Source organism: Xyrauchen texanus, chromosome 6, assembly GCF_025860055.1.
Source record: "Xyrauchen texanus isolate HMW12.3.18 chromosome 6, RBS_HiC_50CHRs, whole genome shotgun sequence".
NCBI lineage: Eukaryota > Metazoa > Chordata > Actinopteri > Cypriniformes > Catostomidae > Xyrauchen > Xyrauchen texanus.
In genome coordinates this window covers 42837968-42859741 of record NC_068281.1, presented here as the reverse complement: position 1 = coordinate 42859741, position 21774 = coordinate 42837968, and the positions used below count along the sequence as shown (strand labels likewise).

Here is a 21774-nt window from a genome sequence, read left to right as displayed (position 1 = left end):
GTAAACTGTTAAACTTGTTACTGTTTAGAAATAGGTCTAATAAAAAAAGAAGTGTGTGCGCGCGCATGCGTGTGCATAGGGTTGGGGAGAAACAGAATACATGTAAGTGATAACATATTTAAAATACAAAATATAAGTAACCGTATTCCACTACAGTTACAATTTAAATCATTGGTAATTAGAATACAGTTACATTCAAAAAGTGAAGATATTACTTTGCATTTTATTGTCATTTGTTTCATTTAATATTTAGTCCTTTCAGATGGAAAACATTTATACATATAAATGATCCAAAGTGCATTTGAACAGTGATGAAACACTTTCTTATGATGACTTACATTCATACGAGCAGACAGAGAAGTTTGAAGTAAGTTTGGAGCACAAGTATGACGACACGTCTTCAAAATGTTGTGATGTTACATGTATCAGGCCATTATCATCCAACAATATTTCAGTACCCACTTAAGAGAAACAGAGCTGCTATTGAGAAAGTTTGACAATTATTTATGAATAAATAATAATGAAATTTTGTGTTCTGTTAACTACGTACAAATCTTTGAATTGTTTAGCTCCACAGTACTTAAGTGACCTTCTACCATGCTATATTCCATCACATTACGATCACAAACTTCTGGCCTGTTAATAGTTCCTAGAATATCAAAATCCACAAGAGGAGGAAGATCCTTTTCATATTTGGCTCCTAAACTATGGAATAGTCTCCCTAACACTGTTCGGGACTCAGACACACTCCCTCAGTTTAAGTCTAGACTAAAGACTCATATATGGAGTTTTGTGTTCCTTGCCACAGTCGCCTTCGGCTTGCTCACTAACGTTATAAATAGAATTATTATTTACTTATTTTTAAACACTATTAACAATCTTATTTTATCTAATTACACAATGATGACTCATAGACATTATAGATATTACAGTTTTATTGTCTGTTAATGCCTGATCTTCTGTAAAGCTGCTTTGCAATGATGTGTGTTGTGAAAGGCGCTATACAAATAAAAATGACTTGATTTGAGAAATGTATCAATATTTTTTGTCTAAAAGTTTGTCTAAAAAGTGTGATCACGAGTGCATACTGGAGAGAAGCCATACAGCTGCACTTTATGTGGGAGGAGTTTCAGCTCATCGAATTATCTACAGACTCAAAAGGAAAAAAACATTGTCCAAAGCTGACAGTTTATTCTCGTACGATTTCATCACGTGCAAATGTCCGGATGTGTAATATGGAAGTCGATTATAAACAGGAGCGATAGTGTTAGCGATAGTATCGCTGGCTTAGAGATGCAGAATAACGCGTTTATGAAAGTTTGTGTGTGTAACTAGTATGTTCAGAAAAAATGCACGTAAATGTCTGTTGGCTTCAATGTTGCACTTGCACCAAGAAATTAAGCAGTTTTATGGCTTATCTTCATTTTAATATACTATATTACTGTAGATATATATTCTTTTCGAATCTGGTGACATCAAACTCCACAGCAGTCTTTTTCTCCTTTAACAGACACATACAGATGCATATGTACATGCAACATTTATAATATTTGAGTAATATAGCTCATTTCATACACCCTTAGGAACAATTCTAGTTTTAAATTAGATTAGACTTTGCAATACAACATTCCCCAAAGAATCATTCTTACAGCTCAGTCTTTGTTTGGCTGGAATGTGAAATGTTTCAATTAATTGACAGCATTACAGACACTGGGCACGCTTACATTAAAAACAGCCTTGCCCCAACATTTGCAGTCCACTTTTCCATGTTTATTTGTCATTGCTCCACTGATCCATTATCACGATCACTTCTAGCACCTGAATCGGTGTTATTCAGAAGGTCTACTAATAAAGATATAAGTTGACTGTCTTGCCAGCTGTTTTCTGAGGAGTTGGATTTTAATCCAGAGGGTCGAAGTTTCCTGTGGATCATAGCCTGGATGGAAGTGCGCAAATCCCACAGCAACTCCCAAGTGTGAGGACAAAACTCCCATCGTATAAGTGCATGACCTGGTAAAGCCACCTCAACACGATCTCCTATTACTTAAAAGAAAAAGAAAAAAACATTTGACTCCGATGTGTCAAAACAAATCAGATTTTCTGAACAAAGTGGGAGATACAGTATTGTATTTGCTAATATGCAATTGTATTACCTCTCTCAGTGATGTCACAGTCTGTGAGGAGCAGCACAGCGAGTGGGTGAACCACTGAAGAGTCTCTGATGAAGACTTGACCGTTTGACATCACAGCAGAGAAGAACGTGAGCCAGCGACTCGAGAGTTTCTGCTCTCCCCTTAACAAGACAATGACACACATCAGATGACACATCCAATTAAGCAGAACAATTAGTCATTTCTTAAAGGAAAAAGTTAAACATATCCAGTCGTGTATGGTATGGCTATTGCCCAGTCAACAGACTTTAATTAAAACATTAAGAGATTGAAGTATGCTTTTTGAAGTATGATAAGCTAACGTTTAGTCTTGCGTAGCCAGACTTTTGACAGTTGTCATTGGTCTGTGGGTGTGTCGTCCGAGGCGGTGACCTGAGGCTGCTTCCGAAGCACCCACGCATATGCATAAATCATGGGTCTAGCCAACTTGTCCTGCCATCAGGTGTACGTAAGATATAATTGAATAAGTAGGAAAGGTTTGCTGCAATGAAGATTTTTTAAAAGGCTTTAAAGCCTTTCACACCTCAAGCAGCCACCTCATGATACAATATGTCACGATTCGATATATCGCGATACATTTCACAATTTGATAAATCACAATACATCATGATATCATGATTCGATCCTGTTTATCATATCATATTACATATATACATTTTGCATGCAAATTTGTACTATGTACAATATTAGTGGCTAATCACAGACAATTTAGTCGCATTTGAGAGTTATTTACGCATATTGTAGAGGGTTGCACATAGAATAAAAGAACACACTTGAGCAGGATTTTAAGAATTAACATCGGGATCTTTCAAATGATGATCGCGGTTAAGCGGAAAATCGATATTTTTGCCCGGCTCAAGTGCCAAACACGTGAGAGAGGACCGCTTTCAGGATTTGCACTTATTTAGGCAACCTGCTTCTTCATTGAAATGCTTGACATGATATGAATACACAAATAAATAGTGGTAAATGGATATAAAGTACTGACACAATATCATTCTGATATATCGATATTAAATTGCATCCACACAGCCCTAGTTTCAAGGTCACCGCCTCTAGGGAAAGCTCCCACAGCGTCAGCTACTGATGCAGCGTCAAAGTGATCGACTTGAAAGAGAACTCGCTCGCTTGTCATTAATACTGTGATTCCATGGTTGATTCGCAAATATGTCAAGTACTTCTCATCCGTATTAGGCAGAGGGTGGACCGGCTGAAAGGCGCATTGCTCAACTTATGGAGTAAAATTGACTGTCAATCAGCAACACCTGTTTTAAAGGAGTGTATGTGCTAACATGGTGGTGGTGCTTGGTTTTTGGTGTGAAGGGACCATTTGTTAGCAATACGCCTCACTTTCTGTGTCGTGTCCTGTGTGATAGGGCCTTTAGAAGAAAGTAACTGGAGTTTTTTAACAAGATCCATGATCATTTCATTCTGACATTTTACATTCAACAGTTTGAATAAAGAAAAAAAACCCCTCCCTGTACATTTAGTGCAACTGAAGGTACTGTCTTTTTCTACAACAGATTTAAAATCTTTCTCTATGCTGCATGAATTTACCTGTTGACAGAGGAGCGGTGCAGTAGCACAGGACCACTCTGTGAGCGGAAGGAAATATTTTCTGGACGAAATCTTCCGCCTTTAGTCACTGCGCCTCTTTTCACCTGGTAAAATTCAGATACAGGCTTATTAGATATGGATGTACCAATATAGAATAGCCAGATAGCCAAAATATTTTTATGGAGCATATAATAACGATGTAATTGTTGAAATTATAAAACTGTTCTTTTTTTGCCTGTTTGGAAAAAAGTGAAATCAGGCATCAAAACAATGTACAGCAGGAAAAGGTGGACTAGCTTACTGCTTTTGAAATCGATCAAAAATACATAAACTCTTTGAATAAGGGTGTAAAATGATCTGCTTGTGTTAAGAACATTGCTACATATGGCTGATACTGATCCGGTTACCGATATTTTGTGCATCATATCATAATAATATCACTATAATGAAGCAAATTAGTATTGGGGTCACCTGTATTAGATTGGGGTAAAGTCCTGCAAGCAGCACTGCTTTAATGAGCTGTTCCTGATGACTATGCTGGTTGAGCCGTGAGGAGAGACGAATACATTGAGCTGATTGGTCCACCAGTCCAGCCTCACACACGTTTTCACTGAACTGCTGCATCAGACCTGTTAAGAGAGAAAGAAATTAGGATTCTCATTTTCTGTTTGTTTGGATGCTCTCGTCAGCATCTCGCTGAATGGCCTGCTCACAGAAATGGGTGTGTCCATATGTTCCCATTGTTTTTCTATGTAAACATGCATCTCAGTAAATGTCTTGTTATTGGACACTTTCACTTTTGGATTCAATTGTAAGCTATTGATTTTGAATAATGCTGCATCCACACCACTAAGGTGTCACTAGAAGTCCAAGATGACACGAGCAAAGTTACAGAGAGAACCTTTAATATATATTATAATGGTGCCGTTTGGTTTGTATGTTTTCAGACAGCATTGTGTCCTCTGGTGGCGTGTCTGGGGAGCATACATTTACAGATATCTAAACAATTTTAAGCTGAAGAGGAGACTTGATTGACAAATCAGACGAGATTTCAAGGTCCTGATATCTTGAGATTTAGTCGTCATTCAAGGTTCTTCTTCTTCTTCAACTTAAAAGTATTGTGTATGTATATGCATGCTAACCAGACAAGCGGGACGAAGTCTGGTTGTCTTGTGACAGCGGGCCTCAGTATCCCATAAATGGGTGTCTCACCATGTATAAATCTCAGACTGGCTCCAGACAGAGTGTATTTGTCCAGAAAATCCTGTCTGTCCTCCTTATGTTGCTCTTTCCAACTCTGAACAGCACGACTGAAGACCAGATAATCACTGCAGCTTGAACCACTCAAAGATTTCTTAGCCTGCAGAGAGTGACAACAAAAAAACATGTTTAGTTTCTTTTTCCTTTTTGTTTTAATTAGGGCTGTCAATTAATCAGAAAAAAATGGGTTTGGAACAATTTTATTTTGGGGTGACCTATCCTTTTAAATTGTTCTCTGACCTTGGAGACAAGGGTCCGGTTCTGCATGCTGTTGTAGAATGGATCTCGAGTCAAACACGCTACCACAGACAAAATGGGGAGAACACAAGAGAACAGAGCCGAGAAAACCAACACTTTCCCCAAGCGCGGGTCACATGACATGCAGGCCACTCGCTCTCCCAGTGCAGTCAGATTCTCAGAGCCATCCAGAACACCTGACGAAAGAGAGAACAATCAAGAATGTCCTGATCTTCTGTACTGGATCATGCACAAACTTTAACTCAAAATACAGTCGCAAATGCGAGTGATTAACAAACAATGTAGAGTAAAAAATCTGTTGTGCACAGAGTAAAAGATCGATCTTGGGATTTAAGTATCTATATCAGGAACATTAAAAGAAAATCGTGATTAATTAAAATATCTATATTTATTGAACACTAGTTTAAAAAAGGAATTAAACAGCACAGTTTGGGCCCTGTTGTTAATTTGTACATATTGTATACATCAAGTTTCCTGTATAATTTACAGCATTAGCTGAGAGAATCGTTTTTCATTTGTGAGCAAAATGAACATAAGTGAAATTTACCCATATGAATCAAATCAAATTGGGAAATCTACATCGATACCAAACCAACAGTGGACTAAAATTATTGGCACCCTTGGTAAATATGAGCAAAGTAGTCTGTGAAAAAAATCTGCATTGTTTATCCTTTTGATATTTCATTAAATATAAATACAAATCTAAACTTTAATTGAAGTAAAACAATTGAAACGGGGGAAATAACTCTTTATCAAATCAATATTTTTCTCCAAAATGCATTGGTCATAATTATTGGCACCCTTTTATTCGATTCTGCAACCTCCCTTCACCAAGATAAGTTCTGAATCTTCTACTATAATGCTAAATGATGAGGTTGGAGGACACCTGGCGAGGGATCTGAGACCATTCGTCCATACAGAATCTCTCCAGATCCTTCAAAGTCAGAGGTCCATGTTGGAGGACTCTCTTCTTCAGTTCACCCCACAGGTTTTATATGGGGTTCAGGTCAGGAGACTGGGATGGTCATGGAAGAACCTTGATTTTGTGGTCAGTGAACAATTTTTGTGTTAATTTTGATGTTTGTTTTGGATGCTGGAAGATCCAACCACAGCCCATTGTAAGCTTTCTGGCAGAAAAAAAGCCCCACAACATTAAAGATCCAGCACCACATTTAACCATAGGCATTGGGTACTTCATCTCTGGTGTTCCATCTGAACATAGAACCTGGTCGCATTTGAAGCTCCAGTAGTGTCTGGCAAACTGAAGACGCTTGGGTTTGTTGTTGGATGAGAGCAGAGGCTTTTCTTCTTGAAACTCTCCCAAAGAACTTATGGTGATGTCTGATATTAATATTTTTTAGACTTTCTGACCCCAAGACTCCAACTAATTTCTGCAATTCTCTATCTGTGATCCTTGGAGATTCTTTGGCCATTTGAACCATCCCCCTCACTGTGCGTGGAGACAATATAGACACACGTCCTCTTCCAGTCTGATTCTCAAGATCTCCAGTTGATTGGAACATGTTAATTTTTGCCCTGATGGTGGAAATGGGTATTTTCAATGCTTTGGCTATTTTCTTACAGCCACTTCCCATTTTGTGAAGCTCAACAACCTTTTGCCACATCAGAACTATATTCTTTAGTCTAAACCACAGTGACTGATGATTAAGGCAACTTTACCTGTGTGTTACCTCATATTTATACTCCTGTGAAACAGGAAGTCATGGCTGAACAATTTCATGTTTCTAGTCACCCAGGTGTACTAAAATAATGTAAAATATGAATGGGAACAAACAAATATATTTTACTCAAAATCATTTCTAAGGGTGACAATAATTGTGGCCAATGTATTTGAGAAAAATATTTAATGAGATATTTCCCTTTTTACTTCAATTAAAGGTTAGATGTTTGTGAAATTTTGAGTGAACGATCAAAATGGATAAACAATGTAGATTTGTTTTCCAAAGACTTCTTTGCTCATATTTACCAAGGGTGCCAATATTTTTGGCCACCACTGTATATTACAAATAAATTACAATAAATTACAAATATAACCACAAAATCATACCAATATCCGTTAAGTTCTTTACAGCAACTTTCACTGCACGCTGGTCTGGGGAGTCCAGCACCTGTGACAGGAAGTCCACAACCTTCATGAAGATGACAACACAAAAGACAGGATTAAATGGTTTGTAAATAAGCAAATAGAAACATTGACACACCATTGAGGAGTACTGCCAAAAATAAGATTTAATAAAGCAAAAATGTAGTTTTGTGGCTTCTAGATCATTTAAAGCAATATTCTTGTGTATGCCTAAAAGTTGAACATTTTCACTTTTAGCAGAGATACACATTTAAACTTACAGTTTTTCTCTTCTGAGAAAAGACCAAAAATAGTGATGATCTTCCACTATGCAGATTTTTGTCCAATCAAATGCTCTCTAGAATGGGAATGTCACTCCCCTTAAAGGTATAGTCCAAAAATGAAAATTCTCTCATCATTTACTCCCCTTCATCCCATCTCAGGTTTTCTTTCTTCAGCAGAACACAAATTAAGATTTATAGAGGAATATTTAATCTCTGTAGGTCTAAACAATTAAAATGAATGGGTGCCAAACTTTTGACACTCAAAAAGCACTTAAGTCATCATAAAAGTAATCCAGACTCCAGTGGTTTAATTCATTTCTTTAGAAGTGACATATAAAACAAGAAAAGACTTACTTTTTCTGACCTACACCTATCATATTGCTTCTAAAGAAATGAATTAAACCACTGGAGTCCAATAGATTACTTTCATTTGCCTTTATGGAGCATCAAAATTTTGGCACCCATTCACTTGTATTGACCTACAGAGCTGAAATATTCTTCAAAAAATCTTTGCGTTCTGAAGAAATTAATACACATCTGGGATGGCATGAGGGTGAGTAAATGAGAGAATTTTCATTTTTGGGTGAACTATCCCTTTAACACCAGCTGCAACCAACTAGCAAGGTTTTCTTTACACAAAATGTTTAAACAGTAGAACATAACCACAGCTGTGGAATGCTTTTGAAACAGAACTTAGAGCATTCAGTCCCTCACTTTGCTCTCTGGACAATGAATCTTAGCCTGAATCACAACACTCTCCAGTGGGGTTCGGAGAATTTCAGGGACAGGAAACAGGGTCATGGTGTCCAGGTGTTTTCGTGGGAACAGGTGGTAGGCATATCCAGGTTGACACCGACCGGCCCTTCCTCTCCGCTGAGTCACATTTGATCTTGAAATCCAAACCGTATTTAAACCAGAGACCTAAAAATGCAGCATAACAATCAGTTTTCACTGAAGACTCGTTTGGTTTTACAGTCTATGGATTTCTGGTAACATTAAAAAGGAAAATTCTGTCATCACTTACTTTAGTCCTGGGATCGTAGTTCTGTTCTTTCTGACAGCCCACATCTACCACATGCACAATGTCGTCAATGGTGATAGAGGTCTCGGCTATGTTGGTTGCCAGGACGATTTTGCGCTGACCCTCTGGGGGGCGTTGGAACACAGCTTGCTGCTCCGCTACAGCCATACTGGAGTGCACTAGAGGATAACATGGAAGGGAGCTCTTAAAATAACTGTGGGTGGATATTAGACCAATGACATACAGTATATGAAAAGCTAGACAGACTTCAGTGATACCGGCTAGGCTGATTAATGAGACGATATTTGACTATTTTCAGATTATTTTCCTTGATATTACAGTGAATTTTGAGTAAATACAATGTAAAAGTACATGTATGTGTAGTATTACCATCTCATTTGTCATCAAATAATTGTATTATATCATATTGTGGAGGCAGAGGCATGACCCCAGAAGCAGGGAAGAAAAGTGGTGAATGATTTCCACCTGTGCTAAACATCTGTCTTGTGTTTCAGTGAGGAGTGATTGGGGCTTTTAAGGAGAGGAGACAGCAGCAGTCAAGAGAAAGAGCCCAGCTGATTTTGGGTATGGCATTTTAGTCTTTATTGGGGACATTATGTGCGGATGGGTTCTGCACCAGTGTATCGGTGTGTGGTTTGTGATTCGCTTGCTGGGGAGGCGGAGCCGGGGCCGTCTGTGTCAGCTCCGTACTTTTCTATTAGAAATGATTATATCGAGTGATGCAGGATACTCAGACAAAAGAGGATAGAACCCAGTAATTGATACCGAAGAGCTGTTGGGAAATGTTATTCCAGACATTCCCTCAAGATAATCAGATGTCGGGTCACTTAAGGTGTTAGGAAAAAAACACTAAACATATATAATGGCCCATTTCTATTGGCCAGGCATTCCTGGACCTGTTCGCAGGTGGTGTCTGGCATGCCGTGAATGTCAGCTGGTGAATCTGCCGGCCACCCCAAAAGCGCCTTTGTGCCCGCTTCCTTTGAGTTCCCCTTTAAAAGAATTGGTATGGACAAGATGGCACACTGACATCGCTTTGTATTGGATTTGGTGGACTACGCAACGTGATATTCGGAAGCAGTGCCTCTACGCAACATTTCAGCACGCAGTGTTGCAGAAACACTCTTCAAAATCATCTCCCGAGTGGGGATTCTGAAGGATATCCTGATCAAGGTACAAGTTTCATATCACGTACAATATGCAAGCTGTAAAAATTATTGGGTATTAAATCGATTCGGACAAGCGTGTACCACCCTCAAACGGACGGCTTGGTCGAACGGTCCAATCAAACCCTGAAATATATGATTTGAAAGTTTGTGCACGAAGTTGCTTGGAATTGGGATAAGTGGCTCAAAGCCCTGTTATTCGCAGTGCGAGAAGTCCCGCATGACTCCACATGTTTCTCCCCGTTTGAATTATTGTATGGCTGTAAGACCCATGGCAGATGGTTCCCTGGCCTGAGTCAGACAGTGGGGTTATGTAGCGCTCAAAACAAAAAGCCTACAAATGTAAAAATTACATTTTAAGATGGGAAAGAAAATATTTTAACACAGAAATAAATGGACATTCTTTATCTTTAAAAAGGCATTATATTTGCCATTCTGCCCAGAAAAACCACTATATTGTATGGTGTAATCTTGAAAGGTCCCCTGTATCGTCTCTTGAACCCCACAAATACACCTACAGCTGGTGTCCTTACAAGGTAAAATCAACTGTGAGCCTGATCTGTATGCTGCTTTTTCTTCCAGTTTCTGTTGCACAGCTTTAATGTCTTGCCATCCCGGGAGGAAACACAGCACAGCACCTGGAATCGAGTAAACATGGTTATCTCTCAACTCTGCAAGCGTTTAAAATCAGTGTTTAATCAGTGCACCTATCAAATGATCTATACCTGGTTCTCCACGGCAGTGAATATGGTCTATCACATCAGTTACTAGGTCAAGATCAGGAGCAGCATCATTTTCTTCCTTAAGACAAAGGACAAAACATTTTAGCTGATGGTGAGTTTGTGGTCTGTTCACAATGAAAATCTCTAGGGCACTTAACTTAAACTCAACTGTCTAACTCATATTGATGGGTAATCATAATACATTTATATGATTATATATAATCATTTATATATTAGAGACAGTCTACAACATTTAAGAATTATTGTCAAGGCAACTAAAGATGTCTTTTAAGCACATCAACAACCAGTACTTACTCTAAATTCTTGGTTCATTTCAAGTCAGACATGACGAATTATTAATTTACAGTACAGTCAATTTTAGGTCTTGGAATTATGGAATTGCTGTATGTTTCGCACTGTAGGTTCAAAATACCCAGCTCATTAGAGTCATTTTGTCAAAAATCATACTACAAAAGGTCACATAAATTTTTCACACTGTGGATTCAGTCAGTGCTGAATAATGTTAGAAGCCCCTTTCCCACATACAGTTCCAGTACTTCTACGTAGAACTTTCTAGATGAGAACTATTAAGAGGAACGGGAGACTTTTCCCTCTATTGCAATCGCACACTAAAAGGAAACCCCAGAGGCGTCATCTATCTAATGCAAACCATTCTTCCTCTTAAGTTGTTTGCACGCACAATTCAATAGGAACACCACCACTGATGGAGGATGCCAGTATCGGAGTTACACTTTTGTTAGGGCTGTTTTACACAAACCATATCTTCAGGATACGGCCTTTACAATGTGCGTGCTGTACTGCTTCCCTAAAGCCACAGTGGGAGGAGAGATGAGGTGTACGATCAGCCTTTTAACCATGCAGCAGATGTAGAACTCAACAGAAAACAAGTTGAAAATGCACTATAAACCAATTCATCAACTCAATCTTTTACAATAAAGGCTTATATTACTCAACATTACTGTACTGAACTACTCAACCAATGACTGGAAAAAGATGTGTTGATACAAGTCAACCACGCAGTAACATACAATACTTTCCTCATGTAAATTAGACTTCATGACAGTCAAGTTTATAATAGACTTCATTTACAAATTCTCAACATACATATTATGTCCATTATCCCAGGAAGAATTTGATGTATAGCCACACAGAACAGATCTCACGTTGAAGTAACACAGCAGCTCTGGTCACCACACACACGCACACAGTAAAACTCTTTGGACACTTTTTTGGTTTCATCTTATTTCTGTTAAGAGAATTTTAAAATTAGCACAATCCTCTGAGTAGCAGGCTAGCAGCTACAAGTTTTTTTATTCAAGGCATTGCAGACTCCTCGCATTTCTCATTGCTTTGTGCGGCATATGTGTTTGACCTTTGACAGTCCTGCTTCGCCTACCCACAGCACATACCCCAGAATAGTTTCTCAAGTGAAAGTGACGAAAAGAACTAGTTCAGAGTAAAAGCACATAAAACAGGCTTTAGTTCCTGAAGTGGGAAAGGGCCTAGAGTAGAGGTAGACCGATATATTGATATTTACTGATTAATCGATGTCGATAGTTGCTTTTTGGAACTATCGGCAAAAATCTACTTTGATAGTTTTTTCATCATTCCGTCATTTCAAAATAAGAGTCCCCGGTGTGTTTCGGGGTTGTTTATACTTAATATTCCCATGTTATGCACCAAATCGTAATTGATTTACTTTTGGGGGGGGGTTTGAACAATAAACTGCATCTGGGATTTTATTAATTTAAGGCCCATTCACACCAAGAATGATAACTATAAAGAAATCTATATTAGCATCCACAACAACAGAAGATACATTTCTATTTATTCTATGTGCGCACTGAAGTTTTGTTCACAAGAACATTTTTGTCAAGAAACTTTAGATGAAGTGCTACTGCTCTGTTTCGGAAAGAAACCAAAAGAAAAACAGACGGATACATCTTCAAAGGAGACAAGACAATGTTGTGGACAATAGCGCTAGATATCTTCGGTAATTTTATGCTACCAGCTTGCGCTAGCTTATCATCATCTCCTTTAATACTGAAGAAAAAAAAATTGCCGGTTCTTGAGTTAACATTTCGTTCGTGTGCATTACAAATGGTGATCCGGTGCTGAAAAGTGTTATTTTGAAGATGAGTGTACGTTGTGGCTCAAGCCCTTAAAGTTTGATGGATTTTGATTGGCTGTCAACATTTTTATCATTCATCAGCTGGAAAAAACAATTGCTCGAAAAGTGATCCCAACGATATCATTCCACGGTGTCGTTATCGTTGTGGACTCTTACAGTAAGAACGATTTTTAAAACTTAATGGTTAAAGTAATCCTTATAATTCTTGGTTTGAACAGGCCTTTAGGACTCTTTGTCTGTGCCCATCACAGTAAGGAAAGAACAAGAAATTGACATTCTATAAATCAATTTGAAAAACTATCGGACTTCCCTACCACATTAGTTATCGGTCAACCTCTAGCCTATCACTGTCAGGTGTCCCAGGCAGAAAAATGCATGTTCAAGAACAGAGAACTGACAAGAAAGTCCAATATTTTATTTTTTTTTTTTAATTGATCCAGTTCTGAATCAGAAATGGTTCTTGGTTCCCAAGTAAGGTCAACATAATAATCTTTGTTAGCAACACGTTTAGACTAATCTTGAAAAATGTAATCTTTGTTGCTATTGGAAGCCAATTTGTTTTAGTGTAGAACATTTTTATGCACAATTATAGCAGCATTAACCACACAGCCAAGCCAAGTCTTCATCTAAACTGACCTGTTTGTTTCTCTTCTCTCGGATCATCTCGTGTAACGGTCGACCCATCTCTGACACTACATCCTCCAGGTACTTCTCCTGCACGGGATGCATGAATCCAGGCACACGTACCACCGGGCATCCGCCGAAATACTCAGACAGTCGCTGTGTGTCACCCGTCGCACTCATGAGAACCACTCGAAAGTGTGGATTCTCTTTGAGGGCTGAACGCAGCAGAGCCAGAAGCAGATCAGTGTTGACGTCTCTCTCATGGACCTCATCCACCACGACATGACTGATGCCCTGCAGACTGGGATTAGACTGCAGTTTACGGAGGAGGACGCCAACGGTGAGAAAGAGCATAGCTCCACCGCTGCGCTCAGGTGGACGCGACTCAAGACGCACCTGTACGAGGAAGAGACATCTTTTAAACGCTGAACAATACTCTCCATTCCCCAAGTGACTTTATATAACATAAAAAATCCACATTAATGTGTTCGGCTATTAGAATGATATGCTGTGAGGTTTGCGAACACAGCCAATGTTTGGCAGTTTAGACAGAGAGATAGAAATTTCAAAAGGCTGAAGATATTTGTATGTTCTTGCCTGGTATCCCACACAATGCCGGAGCGCAGGACCCATCTCATGTGCGACGCGTTGTGCAACGGACACAGCACTGATCCGGCGGGGCTGCGTGACCAGGATGTTGCATTTGGCCCCGTCTCCCCTTCTGACGTTCCCCTCCAACAAAAACCGTGGGATCCGTGTGGTCTTCCCGCAGCCAGTCTCTCCTGCAATCACAACAACCTGTGAAGAGTCCACCGCTGAGAGCACGCTCGCTTTATAGGAGTCCACCGGTAGCTCCGCACCCTGACCAGGCCCCACCCTCATCCACAGGCTGAGGAGGTGGTCACTCAGATTCTCCGCCTCTTCAGGTTGCAAGGCACGGTATGGTTTATTGGTAATAGCATCTGTAATGATGTCATCATCATCATCATCATCATTAATGGATGATGACTCATGCTGAACTGCAAGCTCTTCCTCTTCATCCCACAATCTTTTGACTTCAGTCTCCACTGGATACTGAATAAATAGATGTCAAATGGTTACGAAATCATAAAATCAAGTGAGATGCTGATTTGAAAAGCATCAGTCCAGCGTGAATACTTTTGCACTTCACCTGTGTGAGGTACTCTTGAATCCTCTGCTCTAGATTGTCACGTATCTCGATTCGACAAGGCTGTCTCTCTCTCTCACCAGCTTCACGTACTTCCTCCTGATAGTATCTTGCATGAGTGAGAGGATTGTTCTGCTCGTCTAGGAGCTGCAGTTCCTGTTGGGATAAAGTCATTAATGAATGTAAAATGCTGTATGAAAGTAAAACACTCACCGACCACTTTATTAGGCACACCTACATATTATGCTATTAGCTAATCAGCCAGTCATGTTTCAACAGTGCAATGCATATAAATCATGCAGATATGGGTCAGGAGCTTCAGTTAATGTTCACATCAACCATCAGAATGGGGAAAAATGTGATCTCAGCGATTTGGATCGTGGCATGATTATTGGTGCCAGACGGGCTGGACAGTTTAATACTGGAAAAATGTAGCCTGGTCTGATGAATCTCGATTTCTGCTGAGGTACACTGATGGTAGGCCTATTGCAGCCTCAGTTTTATTTTCTTGGCTTACAGAAGTGGAACCTGACGTGGTCTTCTTCTGTTGTAGCCCATCCGCCTCAATGTTTGACGTGTTGTACATTCAGAAATGCTTTTCTGCATTGCACTGTTGTAACGTGAGGCTGTGTGTGTTACGGTCACCTTGTTGTCAGCTCGGACCAGTCTGGCCATTCTCCTCTGACCTCCATCATTAAACCGTTTTCGCCCACAGAACTGTCGCTCACTGGACGTTTTTGTTTTTGGCACCATTCTGAGTAAATTCTAGAGACTGTTGTGTGTGAAAATCCCAGGAGATCAGCAGTTACAGTCTGGCACCAACAATCATGCCATGTTTAAATTATTGAGATCACATTTTTTCCCATTCTGATGGTTGATGTGAACATTAACTGAAGCTCCTGACCCCTATCTGAATGGTTTTATGCACTGCTGCCACACGATTGGCTGGTTAGATAATCTCATGAATAAGTAGGAGTACAGGTGTACCTAATAAAGTGGCCGGTGACTGTAGATGGCCTCAATGCTAGTTGACAAGGATTTAAAGCCACAAAACAACAGTTTCTTTTTCATTCGGTGTCTGCCTTAAGATGCATCTTCAACAAATAGGAATTATTTGAGTAAACACTATAAAAAAAACTTTGAGTCGACTGCTTACTAGCACCAAGTTCTTACTGCACTATAAAATGCACAAACAAATCGAAGACCAACCTTAAACCGGAGACAGGCCAGTGCTGCTGCTTTTGATTCTGCCTCCAGTCTGCGACGGCCACAGGCTGTGAACTTCATCTCCTCTGGCCAGTGTACAGTCAACTCACATGTCTTTACCTTTCCACCTAACGTTCTGTACTGAAGCAGCTCCTATATATGGGAGGAATGAGAGGTTGTAACGAAGAGTAAGAAAGTTTGTCCATTTCTTAGAATAATCCTCTTAGAGTTATTAAAACAGAAGTCAGAGTTGTTCAATAGATGTTACAGAACTTACTCGGACTCTACAGGATGATGTGGCCACCTGAATGACACTTGACAGAAGTGCCTTTGGCTTTGGAAACATGGAAAGTGCTTCGGTGACTTTTGGATCTTCTTCGAATGGCCTAAAATACAAAATAAATATCTATAAATGAAGATCATTCCAAATGCCCAATTATGACATGAATGAATAAAACTCACTGATGCCGAACAGTGTGTGATCGATTTGTATCGAAATAGGATTGTAACGGTCTTCCTCACTTGAAGGGGGGGAGCATCTAAGGCTTTATTCTGTGCACAACCCTGGTTTGTTTTTCCAAGTCTGATCCTCAAGACTCACTATCTGCTCAGCAAATTTGTTCGGGCATCAATTTGTCAATTTCCAGTATATCTACATCAGGTGCTGTAGTTATAATGTAGGCATTAATCTGATAACAAGTGACTAAAGATACCAACTGACAAAAAGAATGGTCAGCATTGAAAGGCACACATTAAACTGGAAATGGGTACTTTTCTTACAAACGCCTTCGTGTTTAGAAGTGGTGCTGAGCTCACTTACATAGTTTAAAAAAATACAAAATTTAAAAGAAACTGACTGGTAACGGAGGCTGTCATTCCTGTGAAAAAATTGTGACATAGTTGTCATTTTTGGGTGACCAAACCCTTTAGGATTTCATTCACACCGTTTTTGTCAGACTGCATAAAAGTATTCAGATTTGAATTTGGGTTGCCAGTGTGAACAAAGCACAAGGCTACATCGACATTAATCCGGATAAATGTGAAAACGTCAATTTTGTTTTAGAAACGATCTCCATCCACACTGCTGTTTCTAAACATTCTCCAAAAGGTGCTCGTCCACACTGAAACGTATGAAAATGCTTAAATCCTCGTTCTCTGCATGCGAAAACAGCACAGGAAGCATGGCCGTGTTTTTTCCATGTACAGTCTGAAACGCAATTGGTCCACGTGTTCTGCCGGCAGACTGCAATTCCACATAAATTCCCATTGCCTTGGAAGGAATGTAATGTAAAGATTGTACAAAGCAATATTTATCTTTAACAACACTCTCAGAATAAATATTAGGTACAACAATGATGCTACAACGTGGACTGCCATCATGAACGTTTTTGGTTGAATGGATCACATGACTGCATCACATGACAACAAATACGTCGTTGTTTTCGAATATCACCATTTTCCCTTTCCACACTCCACGCGAAGAGGGCATTATCAAATGTATTTGTTGACAAAAACAACATCTCAGTGTGATGGAAGGCCAAAACGTAGAGAACAAGTGTGGCTGTAGCCTAAAACTCATAAGCTAACAACTGGTGTACCTCAAGGTCCAGTGCTCGGACCACTTCACTTCTTGTTATAAACAACATCAGTGGGCCCTATTAATCATGCACATTGCTTTTCCTTTTGATGTTACATCAATGAAACACAGCTCTCCCAGTCATTTCAACCTGACGACTCAACACTCCTTCATGAACCTCCGTTTGCTCTTTCACAATGCAGCTTTCAGCAAAAACCCCCGGAATAAACAATTTTCTTACATGCATGTGAGCTTAATATCACAATGATGTTGTAGATTGAGGAGATCAACTAGTAGCTGATGTACTTAAAATATATCTTAAAAATCTCCCTGTGCCCTGCATTAAATCCATCACTATTATCCCAGTGCTGATGAGAGAACACCCTTATACTGCTTATGGCACCATTTACTACATGTATATCCTATTAATGATCTCTTATGTACACAGTCTATTATTTGTATTTCGCCCAATGTGTATTGTGTTAACAACATCTGTATACTGTTGTAATTGCAAAGGGGTCCTGGAGCCATGTTATTTAATTCTACTACATATTTTTGTATATCTGTAATTACCAAAAAACTTGAAATGATGAAATCAGGGAATACAGTATTACAGTAGAGTAAAAGATTACCTTTGGGCTATTAAGGGCTTCCGTGATGTGCTCTTCTGGATGGGCAGAGATTGAACGCTACTGCAGACAGCCTCAGCCTCCTCTTTATCTTCCCACACAGAAGTCTGCGTCTGTCTCAACATCCCCTTTATGGACGGCTGCTTTCCTTGACCAAGAATACCCAGCTCCTAAAAAAACCCAACGCATGATTCTTTAGATGACTTAACCTGCAAAAAGTGTCCACATTTCTGACACTTCCACCGCTGAAATTTTATTTTGTTAATACTTAAGATATGGGGGGGGTCAAAATTAAAAAAATAAAATAAAATGTGGGTCACATGGTACGAAACTTCCGTGCAACAAAACTTACAAATAATATTGAAACTGGGAATTACATTTTCAATCTTTGCATGTAATTCAACAAAGTGAGTTCAAGTCAACTGATTTTAGTAATATCTCTACCCATCTCTACCTACTCGGGTAGAAATATTAATAACGGTTTGCCACCTTTCTAAGGTTATTTTTGACCAGTAGTTTTGCTCCAAAATCACAGGCGAAATTTGTCATTTTGACCCCCTTCTACAAAATAATGGATTACTAAGAACATATTTTTCCATGGCACTTTTTTTAATCATTTATGTTCATCCACCACCAGCAAAAGACAGAGACTTCTAGCTAAATTGACACAGAATGACCCTATAGCACCAAACGCTGAAAATTTGTTTTGTATTGTTATAATGCATGTTGCACAGCTGAACATACAATTTCCACATAGATTTTCAAAGACTGTATTCTGTTCTAGAGTGAAGTTCAAGTGAGACAACAGCTCATACTTACTCTCAGCTTACAGCAGGCCGCCGCTGCTGCTTGACGTTCTGCTTCGATCTTGCGAGACCCGAAACCCTCAGTCTCGATTCTCATTGGCCAGTGAAGTGTGACTGTGGCTCTCTGAAGAACACATCAACTGGACAGTTTCATCACAAATTTTCAGATACATTTTAAAGGAATCAGTGGCGTTGGCAGGACAGACCATAACAATAGACAAATTTGCACAAATCTTGACTTTACTAGAATTGAGGCTGCAATCATAACAGATTTAAGGTCAGATGATGTTTTAGAAATATTAATAAGATTATATTAACCAAACTTACATTAAATACTGATCAAATTGCCCAGTTATGATAGGAACACCACAAACACCACAAACTGTAATAATAATGAAATTCAGATTTTTTTTGCTAAATATAAACATATTAGCAGTCCAAAGGGAATAACCTCATTTCTTAAAGCAGTGGTTTTCACTTTGTCTTAAATATCATAAAATATTAATTGATATACGGGTCAATGACGTGATGGTCATATATTAATAAATTATTCAGAAACAAATTACAAATGTAATTCACATAAAACAATGACTTGAATACACCTCTGCGATGATGAACATGTTTTCAATTACTGAGTTAAGTCATGTTTATATTTTTTCAGGGTCTTAAATGTAAAAAAAAAAAGTCATGTGGTGTTACCGACTGGAGACAGAAAAGTCATCAAAAAGCTAAAATTCTTAAATTAAAATTAAAAAATCATTGAAATTTTTTTTTTGGCATTAATAGTGCAGAATAATGGGATAAAATGGGATTCATTTTTGAAAAAAAACTTCTGTCCATCGAATAAAAGTCATGTGATGTAACCAACATGCAAGTAGCCATTTTGTTGTCATGTGATTTTTCATCTAATTAAATATCAATATTTTGACATTTGTACGAAATGGCACATTTTGTTCAGGTTATTTGGCATAACCCAGAGAAAATATTGATATTCTTGACATAAAAATTCATAATATTACAACTGATTGTCATTTAACCTGTGTGTCAATTTAAAAAAGTTAGGACAAAAATGCCACTGCCATAATAATATTATATATTAATATTATTTTCCACTTTCACAGACTTTTTTAGCCAACATCAGTCCTGATCATAACTACCAAATATTCAATCATTTTCAGGATTTTAACTTTTAAATGGCAGTTTGTTTACATAATACCACTGTTGTTGTTGTTTTTTTTTTTTTCACACACACACACACACACACACACACACACACACACACACACACGCACGGAAATACAAAACACACTCTGACATCCTCACCCACACAATTTTATCTGCATCATTTATTCAACTGGCCTGCAGTGCTCTATAATACAGCAAACAGAAAATAGGGGAAAAGCTTGTATTTGCTCCATAGGCTAAACATGCGAAAATGGCGCCATCTGGTGGTAAATATATTTAAGAAATTACATTTTGAAGCCAGGGCTTTGAAATGAAAGCATAATATCCTAGAATGTTTCAATGGGGACATTTTTGTCCTGAAGTTCCTGAAGTAACTATTTTGTGTACACAGTGCATTATTGATGCATTATAGTAACTGAGGATGAAATCTCAAAATTCCCCCAAAAATATACACTTTTGGCAAAATGTCTGCGTTTGGCTTTAACACAGCCAAAATTATCGAAAAAAATAAATAAAATACAAAATACAAAAATGTCCCGAAGGTCACACAAGGGTTAAATGAGTAAACAGTAAGTTCACCTTGACTTCCCCATCAGTGCAGCTGTACTGGATGTGTTGAGAGAGGTCAGACAGTCCCAGTGATCGGGACAGTGTGGCGTGCAGCAGGTTCTTTGGTTCAGGAAACTCTTGAAGAAGGTCAGGACGATCTGTACGGAGGTATATGGGATGTGCACTGTCAGCGACAGGTATATGCATTACATGATGTGTTTGTATTCTCTTATGTAACATCACTTACCTCGGTTAACTGTTTCTGGCAGAGAATGTTTATGAATAACACCAGCTTTAGTCCTGTATCGACTAACAAATGTCCAATGTGAGCCGACCTGGTTGGTAATTTCAAGAGTATTTCTCCTTAAAGCGATCAGTGATCGGACTCGCATGAGTGCTGTACAGGACATCGCCATGTTTAAATGTCTTCTTTGCCGCTTTACATGCGAAACTGTGCGAACGCAGTTACAGCGGCATCTACTGAAATTAGTGCAAATTGAACGGAGTCAAAGTCTTTCTAGCGAGTCAGTCCACTATCGGCGATCATTGGAACGCTTCCGGGAGGCTATTTCCAGTCATGACAGTGCAGCTTCTATCTTCTTGAATGCGAAAAGACCGAAATCTAAAAAAAAAAACCGGTTAATCATAAATTGTGCGTCTTTACCTCATATTACGCTAAAACACGCAATGTCTTTTCCTGTCTTGTATAGCTAATGCGCATGCGATTTAGCAAGTTGATTGACAGGCGATGTCTGTCTAAAAGGTGATTGGCTATTTTACCTGTAAGGCGGGACTTCCGTTCCAATGTCGCCCATTCATTTTAATAGAAGTGGCCTATCTCTGCTAAATATTCTCTGACTGAGTGTCGTTCGAAGACCTATTTCATAACAAACATGCCATCAAATTTAATTGAGTAATCTTTTAACAAAATAAAAATCTATATTGAATTTAGTTGTACAACGGGGTTAAAGCACTTTTGACATGGATTTTCTCCCAAAACACTAAATAGCAATAGAAACTACCACAGCACTTTCCTAAACACCTGTTTGTCACGATACGTTGCTAAATTGTCACGATGAGGAAATATTGTGCAATGTCTAAAGGTTAATTTGATCTAATTTTGCAAATATATATAGCTATTGAGGATCCCTAAAATCATCGCATTTATTTTGAGACAAAATACTTTTGTCATTTTCAGTTTTGTTCAAGGTGTTCAAAATGGAGACTCGTTTGTTGAATGCTGAATGTGTAGGGTCAACTTTGTGACCAGGAAAAAGTAAATTTTTCTTAAGGAAATTGCAATTGTATCCAACAAGGAATATTCATAGCTATATGA

The 21774-nt window shown here is 38.8% G+C and overlaps 1 protein-coding gene across 1 annotated transcript; it reads right to left on the bottom strand.

Annotated features, from left to right (window-relative positions):
* Positions 1-224: 224 nt before the first annotated feature.
* Positions 225-20861, bottom strand: dhx30 (DEAH (Asp-Glu-Ala-His) box helicase 30). Its single transcript, XM_052128179.1, has 20 exons — positions 20686-20861; positions 20469-20596; positions 18718-18828; positions 17902-18068; positions 15971-16079; positions 15697-15846; positions 14491-14643; positions 13917-14393; positions 13332-13715; positions 10547-10622; positions 10355-10459; positions 8638-8813; positions 8328-8534; positions 7315-7396; positions 5229-5422; positions 4941-5088; positions 4200-4357; positions 3729-3832; positions 2154-2293; positions 225-2043 (listed from the first exon to the last, which is right to left on the bottom strand). Exons 1-20 carry the CDS (start codon positions 20852-20854, stop codon positions 1778-1780), a joined length of 3504 nt encoding a protein of 1167 aa, XP_051984139.1. The 5' UTR covers positions 20855-20861; the 3' UTR covers positions 225-1777.
* Positions 20862-21774: the final 913 nt, after the last annotated feature.